Here is an 18,508-nt window from a genome sequence, read left to right as displayed (position 1 = left end):
TGTTCGTCGCGGGAGTTGTGACTCTTGAGGGAAGATTCTAGCTTTAAGAGTTTTCTTTCTAACTCTTTTCGCCGCTCCATCTCCTCTTTGAGGTACTTTTCAGTTTCCTTTTGCTTCTCCCGCTCCTGCTCTAATTGTTCCAGGCGGCTGTGGACTAATCCCATTAGTTCAGCCACGTGGGATGGTCCGCCTTTTTCTGATTCGCGCCCATCTAAGGAATTTACTTTCGGGTTTTTTACCCCGGAAGTACCCTCTCTGTGTTGATTGTTAACTTCCTGGTGTAGGGCTAGATCCGCATCGTTATTACTCATGTCCAGATTCTCTTGTTCGGAATCTGTTTCCACATGGTCTTCTTCGTGGGATCTGTCCGCCATCAAGGGATGATCTCAGGGTCCCCGGCAACGGCGCCAATGTTACGGTGGGTAACCGGAGATTGTCTGAATGGATAGCGTTGGCTGGCCCGTATGTGTGAAGGAGGAGGTTTCCGTGTGAGTGTGCAACTCGGGAGACTCCGCCCGACTTGTGCTCGTGAGTGAATGGGGGGTGGTACCTGCAAAGACACTCCGATGCCTAAGTTAGCAAGAGTGTGAGCAGGTCTATAGAGTATTGGGTTTAGAGATACCTGAGGGGTGTCAGTGTATTTATAGTGGTGAGCCAATAACCACCGTTAGAGTAGTGCCGTATCTTTTGGGTGTTAACCGCCCCTCTATCTTAGGGAGGTTGAGATATGGCTTGATGAAGCGGTTACAGAGATTTTAGGAGCGGTTACTCATTCAAATGAGTGTTTATCCGCCAGCTAACCTCATGTCCGACTTCTTCGAAGTAAGTCGTGGTCGACACCGACTTCTTATATGAAGGTCGGCGCTTAGCTGGGCTTAGTTCTTCGAATTGGGCCTTTCTATTTGGACCTGGGCCTTTATCATTGGGTCAGGGTATGAACAATAATATAAAAAATTAATTAAAATAAAAAACATAATATTTTATTAATTTTACAGCAAAATATATATTGTAATTATAAAATAATAATAATTATAATATTTAAAAATATTTGTCTAATTTATAAAAAAATTAAAAATTCATATTTAATTTTAAAAATATAAATTAAATAATTATTAAATATTCAAAATTTATAATAAAAAATAAAATAGATAAAAGTTAGATACCAAATGATAAACAACCTAAAGTTCACCTCATAAAATATCCTTTGAGATCAAGTCGGGTCTATGAAAATATATTCCAAACCCAGTCCAAAGTTACACTTATAAAAATACCAAATCCAAGCACCATGTTAACTACTGTTACTGTTACTGTTACTCATCGCGCCGCCCCGCCCCGCCCCTTGTTCCTCCACAATGCGGGGAAACCTTCTCGGAACCACCGACAAGCGGCCGAAAGCCCTGTCTCCAACGAAGGCGCCACCCATCCTTCCGGGCGAGGTGATCGAGGAGATCCTGGTGAGGGTCCCGGCGAGTAGCCTTGTGAAATTGAAGATTGTGTGCAAATCATGGAATGCACTCATCTCCAACCCCGAATTCGTCAGCGACAACGTTCACCGGTCAAGAGCAGATCCAAGACTGGTATATCGCTTTCGAGATAGTCGCAAAATCCACTTTTCGTCGGTGCAGTCTCTGTTCAAGAATCCATCCGCCCTTCTTACCAAAGATGGCTGCTTCGAGATGGATGGTGATCTGCATATCTTGGGTTCCTGCAATGGCTTGATCTGCCTCGGCTTGATGAGCGGTCGTTTTCACTTGGGATCCATCCGATTGTGGAACCCCTGTACCAGATCGGCATCGGATTGGTTGAAAATTCGGGCGATAAAGGATGACATGTATGGTTTTGGCTATGATCATGTGCATGATAATTACAAGTTTCTCGAGGGTTGTTGGATATACGGCCACAAAATCCACACCTTCGGTTCGAATTATTGGACAACCATCGTTCAAGATCCCCTATCTTACCACCCCAAGCTGGGGATAGGGACGTTTGTGTATGGCACTCTGAATTGGGCAGCTCAGGCTCATAGCAACTTTCTCGAATGGGTGATCCTTTCCTTTGACTTAGCCAACGAGAATTTTGCCCCATTGTCTCTGCCTGATATGAATAATAGGGACGAGCATTATGATCCTGCGGTGGGTGTGTTGAGGGACAGGCTTTGTGTTTGTTTGAAGGAAAACTATGGTGGTTGGATTTTTTGGGTGATGAAGGAGTATGGGGTTCAAAAGTCATGGACTAAGTTGATCACCGTATTTAGTAATGAGCGCGTATATCCACCCATGTTTTATTCACTTAAAGCCATGTACATGACGGAAAATGATGACGTTGTGGCTGTTTCCCTTAGTCCCAGTGATTCTAGAATTTTCAAATTAGTTATTATTAGTTCAAATGATGCCCGCAGATCGCATCGAATTTTCGGCCAACGAACTTTAGTCGACGCAGATCATCAGAATTGCTATGTTTACCAAGAAAGCTTGGTTTCGCCCTCCCATTTAGGCCTTCCAAGTTTCCACTACTGATAAAATAAAATCAGTCCATGTTTATTGCTTAATGACTTCCTGTTATTGTAAGTGTTACTCTCATTCATCAATGCAGTTTATTTTGTTGTTTACCTCAACTTGGTGACTCTACTCTTTGTCCATATGATTATCCCCAGTGGCTATCTCTGTCAGTACTGCATAATCTAATGCATAAGGTGCAGCAGGCACCATCAATTCATGCTTGACTTTGAGACCTGCTAGGTTTCAAGTAAATATATTCAGCTGTTAACATTTAAAATAATGGTATGACTTGAATATATTTATAGTTGTATATACAACATAGATGACAATCAACTAGAACATCAAAGATAATGCTACCATTTCATGCTATCAACCACAGACTAAGATCTTAAACATTCTTCACCAGATGCACTTGTTAGATTTTTAACCCTGTAACCAAAACATGTTTTCATTATGTTCTTAGAGACAACAAACCCAGTCCTAGTTTCAAACTGGAAGCAAGTCCACTATATTCAACAATACAAAGTTGAAGTTTTCAAAATTCCACCAAAACTAAACAAGCCAAGAAAATCCCTCATCTAAGAATATTCTAGAACAAAATGCGACTCACAAGTCGAGCGAAGGGCTCTCCATCCTTGAAGATGATGAAGGTTGGCAGGGCCTCGATCCTTTATTTGTTGGCAATTGCAGTGTACTTCTCAGTGTCAATCTTGACTACCTATGGAGATATTCTTTCAATGCTTTTGCTTCTTCGACTAGCTTGTGATCACCCGCGTCTCGTTAAAAATGATTCTTCTGATCCTCTTGGGAAATAATTTGGAAACAACCTCTGCTATATGCTGTGCTTGCAAGGTCAGTTAATTTCTAACATGATGTATTCAGACAGTTGTTTTTTGTTGTTAATACGAGCTCTAAGAACATGATGGAATATATCCTTTTATTATAACATGGAAGTTTAATTCTATGTATGGTATATGTATATTGGGTTAAAAATACAGTATCTTATAGGTAAACTTTCAATGTTAAGTTATACTGTTGTTGAGAAATAAACATGTGCCCACACTGGACACTGGTCAAGATTTAGGATTTTCTTATATGTTGTCAATGTCATTATGGAACTGCATGGTTAGCACAGCCCCAAGCACTTGTCTACAAAGTGGATAAATGGAACAAAATGAGTGACTAGATGGACAGTAGATCTTATACCATCGGGAACTGTGGTTGACTGGTTGTGAGCTTTCAGTAAAACACAAATGTTTACCATCCCAGCTTTAATAAGAAAAAACAAAATATGGGGGATGCTGTAGGATAATGTCCAAAACCATCATTTTCAATTGAGTGTATTTCTGATCTAACTAATTTTTTCTGCTTTAATCTCCTGAAGCTTACAGTTGTAACCCAGCTTATGGATATTTGTTTTCTAGAAAACAATTTTCTGTTCTGATGCTATGATCTATTGATTGATTACTTAATTGTTTACTAATCACTGGTTGATTTTTTAGGTTTTGATTTCTCAGTTTGTCTTCTGGCCGTATAGCTGAGTAGTAAACCAATAGCAATACGTTGTTGATAAGGGCTTTAGTTGATGCATACTTTTTTTCAGTAGGATCCACCTGAAGACCCTGTTGTTACAATGTGTGGCCATGTCTTCTGTTATCAATGTGTATCAGATTACTTGAATGGTGATGGTAATACATGCTCTGCTCCTGGTTGTAAAGCAGCACTTGCAGAAGATGCTGTTTTCTCCAAGGCTACGTTGAGGAGTTGCTTGTCTGATGAACTTGGTGGTAGTAATTCCATAAAAGTGCATGATTTTGCTCATTCACTAGTGCAGCAGAGTGAGCACACTTCATATAAAATCAAAGCTGTCGTTGAGATTCTGCATTCAAATTGTAAACTGAATAGACATAGCTCTGATTTACTAAATTCTGCTGGAAGCCATAGAGGTTCACTACCATCTTCTGATGATTCATATATTGAAGATTGCAACTTAGATGCTAAGATTACGAAACACACAAGAAAATATTCACAGTTGACAACCATAGGACCAATAAATGCTATAGTTTTTTCCCAATGGACTAGAATGTTGGACTTAGTTGAGGCGTCATTGCAACAATCCTGTATGAAATACAGGAGACTTGATGGGCGGATGTCTCTGATTGCTAGAGACAGATCTGTTAAAGATTTCGATACTGATCCCGAGGTTTGGTCTTCTGTTTTCCCTGACATTATCAATGCTGATAATTGTTTTATGCACAATTATAAATATATCGAAAGTAGTATGAGGACCTATTTGGTGGTAGCTGAAGTAATGTGAAATTTAATCCGCTTTCTTTATCATTCTGTTGATGCATTGATTTTATTATGGGAATTATTTACTGTTCCAAGTGCATTCAACCTGATAGCTTGTTGGTGTCTGACAACTGAAATTCCTTCCAGGTAACTGTTATGCTGATGTCGCTGAAAGAAGGAAATCTTGGTTTGAATATGGTTGTCATGTTATTCTTTTGGATCCATGGTACAATCAAACAAATGAAGATCAAGCTACTGATCGAGCTCGTAGAATTGGACAGATTCGTCTTGTTACAGTGACACAGCTCACTATAAAAGATACAGTTGAAGACAGAATACTCAGGTAATTCTACTGTCTATCTATCAAGTTTTGTTTCATGCGTCAAAACACAGTGATACATTAGAAATAATTGGATTTAGGGCCACCAAAGTGGGGCTTTGCTGCTTGTGAATGAGAGCCAACTTCAAAAGTCCTGATTTTCTCCCCTTTATATTTTCCCTTTTTAATACTGTTTTAAATTTTTTGAACAGAATGGTACAAGTTGATAGATGACATTTTTAGGCCAACATTTTCCTTTTTAACTTCTAAAAAGTAACAGACTAATAGTATAACCTGCTACAAGGGCCGAATGGTATCAGCATGAGTTATCTTGTGGTCCAAGGCCAAGTTGATCTCATAAATTCCCATACCATTTAATTTATGTGGTTGCTTGCTTTCATAATGGGAGAAGTAAGTGTGTGTGTGTGTGTCATTGATAAGCTGATGTTGTCTTATGTTGGAACTATGTCTGGCAGGAAGAGGAGGAAAATGGTTGCATCCACTTTTGGCGACGACAATTCCGACTCTCGCCTTTCAGTGGATGATCTGAAATATCTTTTTGGTGTAGATTCTTAGATTATTGCCTACTTGTTCCCGCCATGAATGGTTAATGCTTATAGTTAAGTTTTGCCTTTGGAGGGTTAGGTTTGGAGTTCAAGATAGTTCAAGGGATGGATGGCTTCTTTTTTGTTGGTGCCTGCTGACATGTGTTGCTCAAGTTGACTGGTGAGGTTGGCTAATTTGTGTAGCACAAAGCTGCCTGTAAATATTCTAATTAAATTTATATATATGTAAATGCTACCTTGTACAATTCTATTGTTCAGGTGCACACTGTGCTACATGTTATTGCTTCCAATTCTTATTTTTAAACAACAAATTCAAATTATTAAACATCTTCATTAATTTGAAATAAATTTTATAAAAAGTGAAACACAGTCATAGCCCGAAAATTGGGAACAAGTGATCAGTGATGGCTTCTAAGTTCTAACTCTTACCCATGTTTCTAAGACTAACTATTCAATAAAATAAACTTTAATACATCTCATTTCAAAGTAGAGTACAAGAAAATGCTGGGTCTAGAAACCCAACAGTTAGTCTAACAATTATTGGTTTAGTTGAGTTAACATGTTGGTACAATCAAAGCATTCAAGGTTTGTAAAATTGTGGCCAGATTTGAAAGTGATAATAGTGAAATACGTAAAATGACGGTTTTGCCAAATGCAGTTTTGGATGAGTACGATAATTGTAATTAGTACATCGAATTCCTGCATGATTCGTAATCTCTGACCAGAGGAATGGGTGTTGTGGTACATTGCTTCTTGATTCCTCTTCTTTCACCATTTTTCACTAACAAAGTCTTAACTTTGGTGGGGCCTAAAAGGTGCTTTCAAAACCATATGGGCAATCAAAACATCATTTTCATCCACTCTAATTAACCACATATATCAGATAACATGTGAGTGGGACATCTAAGTGTATATGTCGTCCTGCTAATGATCATCCACATTTTAATAAAAGGAAAAAAAAAAGTGTAAAAGTGATTTATTTTCCCCTCTCATCCCTCTCATGAATCTGAGGTCTCTCTCTAAAGAGGAAAAAGCAATGGCTTTTGCCTTTGTAAAAGTCATTACTTGAATGAATGAATGCACACTCCCAACAAAGGTAGAGAGCAGAGCCTAATAGTGATGGTGGCTCCCCTTTCCTCATCATTCAATTTCTGTAGCAGCTTTGAGCTTTCACATACAAAGGAAAGAGAAAGAAAAAGGTGTCAGGGTTATGTCTAGAGAGAGAGACTGAATCATTTCTAACTCTTCCTATGTCTTGGATCCTCCTTATGACTATGCACAACATAAACCCAATGGGGTGCAAGTGCAATTGACCTTTTGACTATGTTCATTGTTAGCCCCTTAGCAATGTTTATGTTTGACCACTCATTATAACATATTAGATATGTTCCTCCCTACACACTATTGCACACTACATAAAAATTGCTTTTAGCACCTAATAAAAAGTGGAGCTTATATGATTACAATAATACAATATAGCTAAGTATAATATAATATATATGATATTAGTACAATAGTGAATATGTAACATTACTTACTAAGACTAACAAAAATTCAGATGGTTGGTGTACATGTACATGCTTATTCAACAAACACTGGGTCCAAATCCCACATACCCATTAGCTCCATCAACTGAAATTCAGGGTCAAAATTGGCCCACCCGAGAAGTAAAACGATACGGTCGGGACCCGAACCGACATAAACCCGTATAAATCATAGCACGTGTCAAAAATGGATACTCCGGATGCCCGGGGCAAGTTTGTGGTTTGCCCGATAAAAGCATCCCGGAATGCATTATACGCCGCTGTCGGCAGCCTAGTCACGGCCGTGCCGGTGTCCATCACCACTCCTCCATCCCCTGTTTCCGTTAACCTGAAAATATCTTCGGGTATGGATACCTTAATTCCCCCAACCCCAAGACCCGAGAGCCCAATATAGTAGAAACTCGGGGCCCGCAGGTTATGGATCAGGGAGACCCATGAAGCACCCACGGGCATGGATTCAAGCCCGAATTCAAGTGACCCGGACGACCCAATGCCCCGACTCACCAAACAATAACTAAATGCACCGCCAGTCTGGCCACCAAGCTGGCCCACAAAAGACATGGGCCCACCACCAAGGCCCAAAAGCCCAGCAGCCCCAACAAACATTCCTTGGTTGCTGTGCCCGCACCCGATCGCCACGTTTCGGATCACGGTTCGCCCGAACGTGAGAGTCTCAAGGGCAAGTGTCCCTTTCGTGTAGGACCCGTCGCCGTAGGAAACCTCGTACCGGCACCGCCCCTCGTGGCAGCCGGCATTCTCCAGGCGGCTGCATACGTTGGAGCCACAAGAAACGCCGGAGTAAGAAGAAGACTCTGACGGGTTGAAAACCGGGTCGGATTGACGGTAACATTTATTGCAGGGTTGGCATTGGACCCAGACGATGTCGCTGCCGGAATCGATGACAACGTATTGGTTCCTCGGTGGGCTTCCAACTCCGATTCTGACGAAGTATTCGCCGCTGCCTTGCTCCATACCCGAAACTACGTCCGACCCGAACTCCTCTGCTTCGTAGTAGCTGGTTTTTCCGGCTTCGGCGGAGAGACGGCGGAGGAGGGCGGAGACCCTTTTGGCGTCTCTTTGCATTCGTGCATTGAAACGAGTGCGGTGATCTTGGGTGGCGTTAAAGGTGGTGACTTTGTCTCTGTGAAGTAGGTTGAGCTTCCATTTTGCTGATCCTTCATGTTTGGTTGTATTGTGTTTTTGGTGTGTTTTTGGGATTAGGGTTGGGTTCAGTTTGGTATCTGCTATTGTTTGTTTGACGTTGAGCTCCTGGAAATGAGGGTGGTTGAGCTTGTTGGAAGGTGATGATGGAGTGGAAGCGGTAATGGTAATGGTGGTGGTTAGAAGGATCAAGAGCAGCAGAAGCATTGTGCCCTGCAAAGGTGCAAGCTTTGTGGGTGACATAATTGATGGCTGTTGTCGTTGTTGTTGTTGTTGTTGTGTGTGTTAGTCAATTGGATTTTCAGTTGGGAGTGCGAAGTGTGTTGTGGAATGGAGGGTGGGGAGGGGATTTATTTGGTTTGGTTTTGGGTGTATGTGTAGTGTAGAGTGTAGACTGTAGAGGGGAAAAGGTTGATGATTTCTACTGTTGAAATAATTGAATTGGTGGAAGTTTCTGTTTTTGTAGTTTAGTATTTTGTTATGATTTTAAATCATGGTATGATATGAGAGGCCAGAGAGGGTGAGTTGAGTAGAGAGGCCACTATTACTATATTACATCTGTTTTGTGTAGTTAATATTCCTGATATTGGTGAATGGATATATGAATATTTCCACCAAAGGGTAGTTGATGGAGTTGTGGTGATTTCCAGCAGGATGGAAAGAAAGAAAGAAAGGTAGTTGGGTGCCACATCAATTTTGTTATCACTTACAAGAGATTGATTTTGTTAAATCATCTTAGTTTACTTTTGATTTTGTCATTTACCTAGTTTGTTGCTTTTACTTTCTGGCTTGTTAGATATGGTTTATAATCTGCTCCTAGAATTTTACTGGCATGGCTTTAAGGAAAAATCTTGGAGGGAAAGAAGGGGAGATCTATCAACATCAAATTTATGATTTTAGTGTACTAGGAGAGGTGCAAGAAAAATTAAAACTTCTGTTTTTGTGGGGAATAAGTTAAAGGGAGTAGATTCAACCTTGTTACATATGATATTACTGATTGTATTTAATGACCTTGATATGATCAAATAACAAGAAATTTCCCTTTCAGGCCAAAAAGGAAGGGGGAAGAAAAGGGTAAGCAGCATGGACTTGTTGACATAGTCAGCAAATAAATTACCAAAAAAAAATTCCATTATTAACCCCTCTTTTTTTGTTTATCTTCTCTTTTATCTCCATGTAATTTACTGCACTTTTAATTGAATTGGCACTACATGAATTTGAAACTGACTATCAAAATATTGCTGTCTGGATTTTGGAGGTGTTTCTTGGTGTATATAACTGAGAAACATGAATTATAAGTTGCTGAACTTTTCTATCAATATTGATTTTCATAAAGTAGAACCAAATTGTAGATTCCACATGAATCATAAATCATTTTAATATATTGTCATCTATGAAGCACGGACATTTCGCTTAGTTGTCGTGTTCGCGTGTCGGACACATTTTGGACACGATACTTATCGACACTCGTTTGACATAAACGTCTGTTGTGTCCAATCGTGTCTTAATAAAAAATAAAAAATTGTTTTTCGATCACGTTTGGACACACTTAAATATTAAATACTATCACGTGTCAACGTGTCTAATTTTATTCTTAACGCATATTCTTGAAACAAATTTAGATATAGTATATATTATTATTTATTAAAACATAAAAAATTAAATACTTGATATATAATTAAAATAAGACATTAAAAATAATAAAAAAAATAATTTATATTTTAATATCAATAAAATATCAAAATAACATTACAATTTATTTAAAAAATATTTTATATTTTATATATTTATATATCCCTATATCTTATAAAATTTTAAAATTTACATGTGTTCTTTGTCGTGTCCTATGTCAATATGAGTTTGTATGCATCATAAGTTGTCATGCAATTTCTCTAATATGCTGGTTTCTTTTCATTTTTTATCTCATTAGTAAGATAGAATTGCTCAAAGAATGAACTTAATTATTTATTGACTAAAGGTGAAGTTCCCCCACCTTTTCCATTCTTTCACTCACACGCACACAATCTCCTCTAATCTTAATACAATAGGTGGTTGTGGTTCCTTGAAAAGGCGTGGAGCTATATCAAAACTCAAAAGTGATCATCTTTAGTGAGAATGTTATGGAATATTAATTTTATAATCTTAGCCTTTCTAATAGGAATCTTTTATCACCTTTGGCCACTCACGTTAAACAAGTAATTTATACTTTTAGTCTCTGAAAATTTTAATTTTTGACAAAATAATATTTAAAAAATATATTATTTTGGCCATTTAAAGATCATTTTTATTCGACAAACTATAATATTTTTTCATATCTTTCAAAAGTGGTAAAAATCTTATGTATTTGACTCAATTTTTTATAAAAACATTTGTACAATTACTTAAAAGGCATATATACAACTTTGAAACAAAATTTAATATCAAGACCCTTTTTTTCAATTTTATTTTAATTTTTTTCATTTGCATAAATAAATAAGAAAATAGTTAACATGAAAATACTAAGTTCGAAAGTTAGAAATATTGTATTTTCCTAAATAAACTTGAAAAAAAAAGTCATGTGAAATTTGATCTTTAGAGTAATTTTAAAATGTGTCTTCTCATCTTTGGTGTATTTTATTAGTAGAGATAATTTTCTTAAGGATATTAATGTCATTTATTTCTTTTAGACTTTATTATCAAAATTAATTTTTTTTTAGGACTGGCACTTAATTTTTTTTATTTTCTTTTAGTTACTGAACTGTCACAATTTTTTTTATTGTTATTATCATAGACTTTTAATATCTACTATAAACTATGAAGTTGCTTTGTTTGTATTTTTCTAATTTTCTAGCTGGTGAATTCTGATAATTCCTTTGGATGCATACACCATCTATATGCAATGGCAGTATACCTAATGAATTAATGATAGAAGCAAATATTGGTGATGATGTTGTTGTTGTTAAAGACACGCACGCCTCATGTGAATGGCAGTTACCCATATTTATGTACCAACAACATTACACTATTATATGATTGTCTATATATGCATGTCCAAATATATATATACATACAATACAATAGTTGTTGGACAACATTATCTTTTGAGTCTCCTCGTATTTATCCGGAGAACCATATTTATATATAAAAATTAGAATTGGCAATACTAATTTTATTTATGAGTATTCAATCCGATTTAACTTATTCGAATAAGATTAATAATCTGATCTGCAGTGGATCGAATTGAGAACAAAATAGGTTGTACTACAAATAAGATTGAATGCGAAATAATTAAATATTGTGTTTAATTTAAAAAAATGATTTGTTGTAGGTCAGATAGGATCGAGTGTATATTTTAGTATGCGGATAAGATTAGAATTAAAAAATTTTTAATTGATGAATAAGATAGAATTGGATTTTAGAAAAAATTTAAACTCAGAAGTAGAATTATTGTAAAGTATAAACTAATAAATAATCTTATTATATTCTATCTATTGCTAACTCTAATAAAAATATTACATATATATACTAAAATCAAACATTATATAATTGTGTATGAATATATGTATTATTTAATTAATATATAATACGTATTTTATATTTGAACTTGTTAGTTAATTTTAATAATTAAGTTTAATGTACTTCTGTCACGCTTATATTTATGTATATTTATCTGAAATCTAAAATTTTTTATTTTAATAAATAAAATAAATGTAATATTTATTAAAATAAATATTTTTACAAGAATTTACTGATTTAAATTCTCTTATCATATCTCGTTTACAATGGCAAATCAGGGTGATACATGTATATCTCGTTTATACTGTAAACGAGATAATAAAAGACAAATATTCAGTATCTATAAAAGGATGTATAATCTTTGGTATTTTTCACACATATTTCATATCCTTTCTCTGTCTCTGTCGGAGGGTCTCGGAATCGTCTGTCAAGAGCATCTGGCGGACACGATTCCGCAGCCACACAAACTTCAGCGTGAAGGACTTCTTCCTCTGCGCTGCCTGTTGTGCTGCCACGGGAGGCCAGGCGTCGAGGAGCTGCACCACCAACGCTCAAGTTTCCGTATGGTACCACCTACCAAAGTCACGGAGGCAGTCCCCGACGGAGTTACCGTGTGCGCGTAAGCCTAGGTGGTATGCCACGTGTTGTAGGGTGATAGTGACCTCACCCCACGAAAGATGAAACGTGTGCGTCTCTGGACGCCATCGCTCCACGAGTGCTGAAATCAGGGAATTGTCAAAAGTAAAATCTCTGAGGGGCACCGTATCGCCAAATCCGACCTCAACCAGATACTGGACGATGGCATCCGATGGATGTAAAGTATGGCTCACTCGTCGGGGCAGTAGGAGGCGAGGCCTCTGAAGCATGGGAAAAAAATTTAGTCGCCTTACGAATACAATATTTGAACTTTTTAGCCTAAACATGTCTCTACATTACATATTCGAAAATAGGCAAATCCTAACTACAGCGTTATAAATACTAACAACATAGTACAAATATTACAGAATTTCAAACTAATAATTATGTCATACCAACCTAGTACAAGCGAATAGAGTTCTAAATTCACCTTAACAATGACCACATCCTTAAATTTAACAACCATAACGAAACTAACTTCGAAGTCAGCCACCCCGGCATAATGTGTTGTTTCGTTCAGCCTGTTGATGTCTTCGTCATTTCCCGCTTGGCACGCCATCACCGCTTCGGTCAAAGGTATAATCAGAAAAAGGTTAAAAGAGGGAAGAAAGATGTTGACAAAGTCAAACTGGAGCTCATAACTAAATTGTAAACGTCTTTTATATATAGGCGCAGACGGACCATATCTCATATCTCGTTTACATATATCGTTTATACTATAAACGAGATATACGAAAAATCATCTCATTTACACTGTAAACAAGATATAACAAAAAAATTTAAATCGACAAATTCTCATAAAAATATTTATTTTATTTATTAAATAAAAAATTCCTGAAATCCAATAATCGCCATTGAGTGGGGAAAATAGTACCATTATCTTATGACAACATAATACTTTTGAAATTAAGTGGATGTCTATCGCATTATATTTAATTTACTAAAAAAAATAAAATAATATTTAATAAATTTTAAATAATTTATTTTTTATTTAAACAAAATTAAACAATTTAAACACGAGAGTTTCAGTGGACTTGTGGGGCTGACTTCTTGTCCTACAAGCCTTACACTTGTTAGTTGTTACACCTATTAATTACCTACATACATTTTTCTTCCCATATATTAAACTATATAAATTCCGTATCATTCATAAAAAACAGAGAGAGAAATTAAAATATATGTATATATATACTATGATCATAACTAGAATAATGGGACATACTTGAATGGATAGTAGTGCTAGATATGAGAAAAATTATTTTTGGATTGTGTTTTTATTTTATTTTTTAATTTTTTTATTTTTTAAATTTTGTAAAAAAAATTAGTGAAAATAGTAAATTTACGTTTTCTTTTTATTTTTTTTCATAAAATTCTAAAGACACAAAATATCAAAAATAAAAAATATTTAATTATTCTATTAGTTCTTATAATTATATCAAATTTTTAATTACATATGATAATTAAAAATTTGTAATTGAATCATTTTACTAAATTAAAACTTTCAATTAATTAGGTTATTTCTAGCTATTTTAGGATTGTGTTTTTTTAAAAAATAATAATTAATAAAAATATAATTACAAACTTTTATCTAATATAAAGATCTAATCACAATATCTTAAACCAGAAAGAAATAATTTAAATTTGGTAAAATAATAAGAATTAACAAAATCATTAAATTAAAAAAAACACAAAAATACAAACCAAATAAAACGTAACATAAATTATTAGTGTTACTTTTTCTGAGTCAAGAGATTGTCCTGGATTATTTGTTTATTTATTTATTTACTTTTATAATTGCTTGGCCATTTGTAAGGTATTGACAAGTTATTTTACATCCATTAAGGCTAGAAACCAGNATATTTAAAGTTATATAATTATTTTAATAATAATTAATAAATATTAAATAAAATAATTTTAAATTATTTAAATTAATTTTTTTAATTATTTCTCAAACATTATTGTTTACAGTATATATGTTGGTTGAAAAAGTGATGTATCTTTTGCTCGTCTAAACAGGTTTTCCAATTTCCATTGCCATTAATTCATTAAATATATATTAAAATACATTAAAGTTCACATCACCTTTTCCCCCTTAATAAGTGGATTGTTAGTTTAAAAGTAGAGTATTTCCTTTTAATTTGCATAATTAATTAAAATGGCGGCTGACCTCATCCAATTCCATGACATGTTGGTTATCTATAAGGCTAGGGCTAACCCTTCTCTTTATAATAATTCTCTAAAAATCTTTATTGGTAAATAAGTTAGGTTAATGAAGCATATAAAAATTTATTTAAGCTATTAATAATTAAGGAAGAATTATAAGTGTGTTGTGCTCTCTAACCTCTCTTGCATGAATGCATTTTTTTAAAAAAAAAATAATAATAAAAATAAAAATGAATTGAATCAAAATTTCAGCTTCGGTGGTTGTCATTCACGTACACAGCATTAAATTAAAGCTCAAACTATGAAACATACCATACATATTTAATTAAAAATGGGGTCCATCATAACATCTAATGCTTACTCCTATTGGATTATTGGATAAAGTCATAGTATTAAGAAAAACATGTTTTCCACTTGTTTATTCGAACTTGATTGTCATACAAGTTTGGTCATCCAATTATATATGATGATTAATCAAATATATGTAAACGTGTTAATGCTCATTAATACGACAAGACCAAGCATGAACGATGATATTATTTGATAAACTAGAAAGAAGAATAGTGGGGTTGTCACGAACACATTCAATAGAAAATTAGAGCTAAAATTGCATAAGGACATGCACGATTTCTCAATAATTGAGCCATTATTACTACCTAAAAGTTGCAATTATTTTAAGAGAATCTGAAGGAATAATTTCTCTCTTTTTGTGCCTCCATTTTCCATCTCTTTTTCACACATGCACTAACTACTCTAGGCATGCCTTAGCTTGTATCTAAATGCATGAAATATATAGAATAGTTGGTACGTATTTTGGAGATAAAGTAACTTTGGCTAATAAAATGCAAATAACCTTCAACTTAATTGGTTTTAATTTAGATCTAGATAGCTAAATCTTGCCTTAGATTCTGCTACTTATATTATTATATATCTTCAATGTCTTGTAATAACTAATAAGGACCAATCTTAGTTTCTAGAAGGGAGGAGCTGGTAAAGAGACTAATATCTCTTTAATTATAATTTGTCTATTATAATAAGTAGTCATTATCTAAAATCTTCTATGATATATTACTATATTAGTGTCGAAAAAGTTTGTTTAGTATATGCTCTAATAATATTAATTAGAGGGTAATTTATATACTGAAGTTCAAATCTCGCCTTGTGCTAATTTATTGATCAGCAATAAATTTATATATAATACTCATATCTACAACGTATTAGTTATTAATTTATTGAACTGAAAAATATTATGAAAAAAAAAGCATACTATACAGATAACTATTTAAAACAAAAATACACTAAATTTAACTATCAAAATTAGTCATTATATATTTATATATAAATATATGTATATATAGTTTAATTTATTTTTAATATGTATTTATATTCTAACATATATTTTATATTGGTGACTATTTTTTATGAGTGACTTTGATGACTGATTTTAATATATATATATAATCGACACTTTTATAATAGTGAATCAAATTATATCTTTCAAAAATCAATTTAGAGAATTTAATATTTCGCTAACTAAATTAACAAACACTTAATCGTTTGAAAATTATTTTGATTATTAACCCTTCTTTCTCTATTCAGATGCGGATTCCAGAAGTGAGAAATTAGAAAATAACTCCAAGAATTACATATATGAATCTTTATTAGTAGCTAGATATTGCGGATTTGAATTGAAGGGCCACAACTAAACAATAGACAAACTAGATTATTAGCTTTAGGTTCAACGACTCCTTTGTATCCATATGGAAATGGAAATTTCAATTTGGGTTATTAGAATGTGTGCATATAATATATAATATATACCTATCAATTATATTGCATGTAATACATAGATCATGGATTATTATATATTGTTAATTCAAAACCATAATGTTATAGCTCATCTTAATCAGTGCCTCAAGGTATCTTCTTCCCAATAATTTAATTGATTGATTTCTCTTTTGCCGTAAATTTACGAGTACATATAGAACTATTTATTTACCATGATTTCTCATTACATAACATAGGCTACCAAAAAATAAATAAAAGTGATAGTATTATTATTATTACAGAAATGTTTGATAATAAAAAATAATCAAAAATTATTTTATTTAATATTTATTATAATAATTAATAAATACTAAATAAAATAAATTTTGTTTGTTTTTTTTGTCTCTTTAACTTTATCGTTATTATTATTATTGTTAGGTGTAAAAAAGTGCATGCGTGATGTTCTTTTAATGCAGTTTGAACTTGGCAATTGTGATTACCACGATTTGCAACTATATATATTTTAAAGCAATAATGATGATGAAGATCTATATCTGATCTACTAGTGTGTTACGCTGTGAATGTTATAAAAGTTGCAATCATGGTGGATGGTGGACCCTCAAGATCGTGCCATGACAATATTCAAATCAAATGTATGGTTCTAGTGACAAAATTAAATGTGTTTAGAACTTTAGATTATTCAATTTTCAAGCAGGAGCAGTAATAATGTTTCGTCCTCAAATCAAATGTTCAAGAATTAATTTAAGAAAAGCAAAAAAACAATATGGGTTGTTGGTATATATAGTAATTTGATTATTAATTTATTATCACATTTAATATGAGTATAGATACCAAAAAATTGTATCAAAATCCTTCTATATATATTTTTAGATCGTTATATATAGACTTGACCTAAAATTAAAGACAAAGGATTTAATTTGTGAATTAATTTTTTTATTTCTTTTATTATAAAGGATAAATACAAATTAAACAAAATACACATTATAATCAAATAATCTAAAAAATTAACAACCAAAACATAATAACAGAGCCTTAAACAAATAAATTAAAATTATATGACAAAATGTAAATAAGTTTTTATTTATACATTGTTGAGTACTTTAAATATTGTGTTTGTTTTTATTTTAATCTTTTTCTAAATAATTTCACCATGCTAACTATTCGTATTATTTTAATTTTGCAGTTTCGTCTCATTCATTCCACCTCCATTATCATGCACTTTATATTTATGTGATTCACTTTACTCAATATTCTAATAGACAATAGTTGTTGTTTGTCATAACTACACTCTTCTATTCTTTTTTGCTTTAAAATGATCGGTATTCCTAAATTTGATCCCAATATTTTATACCAAATATTTTATTTCATAAATTTTATTTTTTAGGTTCCATTGTTTATAGGACATACTTTTTTTCCAGTTAGCCATCCTACTATATTCTTATTATCAATAAAAATCATAATATTTTTTTCTTTAATCTTTAATTTCTCTCGTAAAAAATAAAACACTAATTTTATACTTGTAATAATAACCTCATTCTCAACTTTTTTTTTTCTATGAACATTCTTTTTTATAGAACACATTATCATCCTATAAAAATTTTTAAGATATCTATTAACAGCAAAATTATAATAAATAAGAATATATATTTTACATACCCACCAAAATTACTTTCTGAAGTATATATAATCATTCTCTATGTTCTGAAATTAAATAGAGGGTGTGGTGTTGATCCAATGATATCAAAATAAATTATACACTATTATTGGATACGATAACACATCCATACTCCTTTGACGGTCATAAGAATATTTATTTTTGAAAAAAAAATTATGCTAACATAAACATCACAAGATTATAAAATCACATTGCCACATATCTTGCAAAAACAAACGAATATAATAGACAAAGAATGTGCACTTGTACGTTAAAACAATTGAATTATATTCCAACAGAAATCCAACAGAGATGTACAACATGTTACAGCATGAATGAAATTACAACAAAATAATTACAACAAAAGTATGATAGGCAATGCACATAGGTGA

General features: G+C 33.4%; 2 protein-coding genes and 1 pseudogene across 2 annotated transcripts; 2 read left to right on the top strand and 1 right to left on the bottom strand.

The window, feature by feature from the left end:
* Window positions 1-1,236: 1,236 nt before the first annotated feature.
* On the top strand, window positions 1,237-2,614 carry LOC107467299 (F-box/kelch-repeat protein At3g23880). The gene has a single exon (XM_021131460.2). The coding sequence runs from the start codon at window positions 1,353-1,355 to the stop codon at window positions 2,514-2,516; it is 1,164 nt and encodes a 387-aa protein (XP_020987119.2). The 5' UTR covers window positions 1,237-1,352; the 3' UTR covers window positions 2,517-2,614.
* Window positions 2,615-2,722: 108 nt separating this feature from the next.
* Window positions 2,723-5,947, top strand: LOC107467300 (helicase-like transcription factor CHR28; annotated as a pseudogene).
* A 1,365-nt stretch (window positions 5,948-7,312) lies between these two features.
* LOC107467253 (protein ASPARTIC PROTEASE IN GUARD CELL 2-like) lies at window positions 7,313-8,862 on the bottom strand (the record flags this gene model as incomplete). Its single annotated transcript, XM_016086291.3, has 1 exon — window positions 7,313-8,862. A coding segment is annotated over exon 1 (1,311 nt), but the record flags the coding sequence as incomplete, so codon positions are not given.
* Window positions 8,863-18,508: the final 9,646 nt, after the last annotated feature.

This window comes from Arachis duranensis, chromosome 9 (genome assembly GCF_000817695.3).
Source record: "Arachis duranensis cultivar V14167 chromosome 9, aradu.V14167.gnm2.J7QH, whole genome shotgun sequence".
Taxonomy (NCBI): Eukaryota; Viridiplantae; Streptophyta; class Magnoliopsida; order Fabales; family Fabaceae; genus Arachis; species Arachis duranensis.
The sequence above is the reverse complement of the archived record's forward strand: the minus strand, read 5'-3'. Positions and strand labels throughout refer to the sequence as shown.

Coding starts and splice junctions, on each gene's coding strand:
- LOC107467299 (XM_021131460.2), top strand. CDS start 1,353: ATGCGGGGAAACCTTCTCGGAACCACCGACAAGCGGCCGAAAGCCCTG.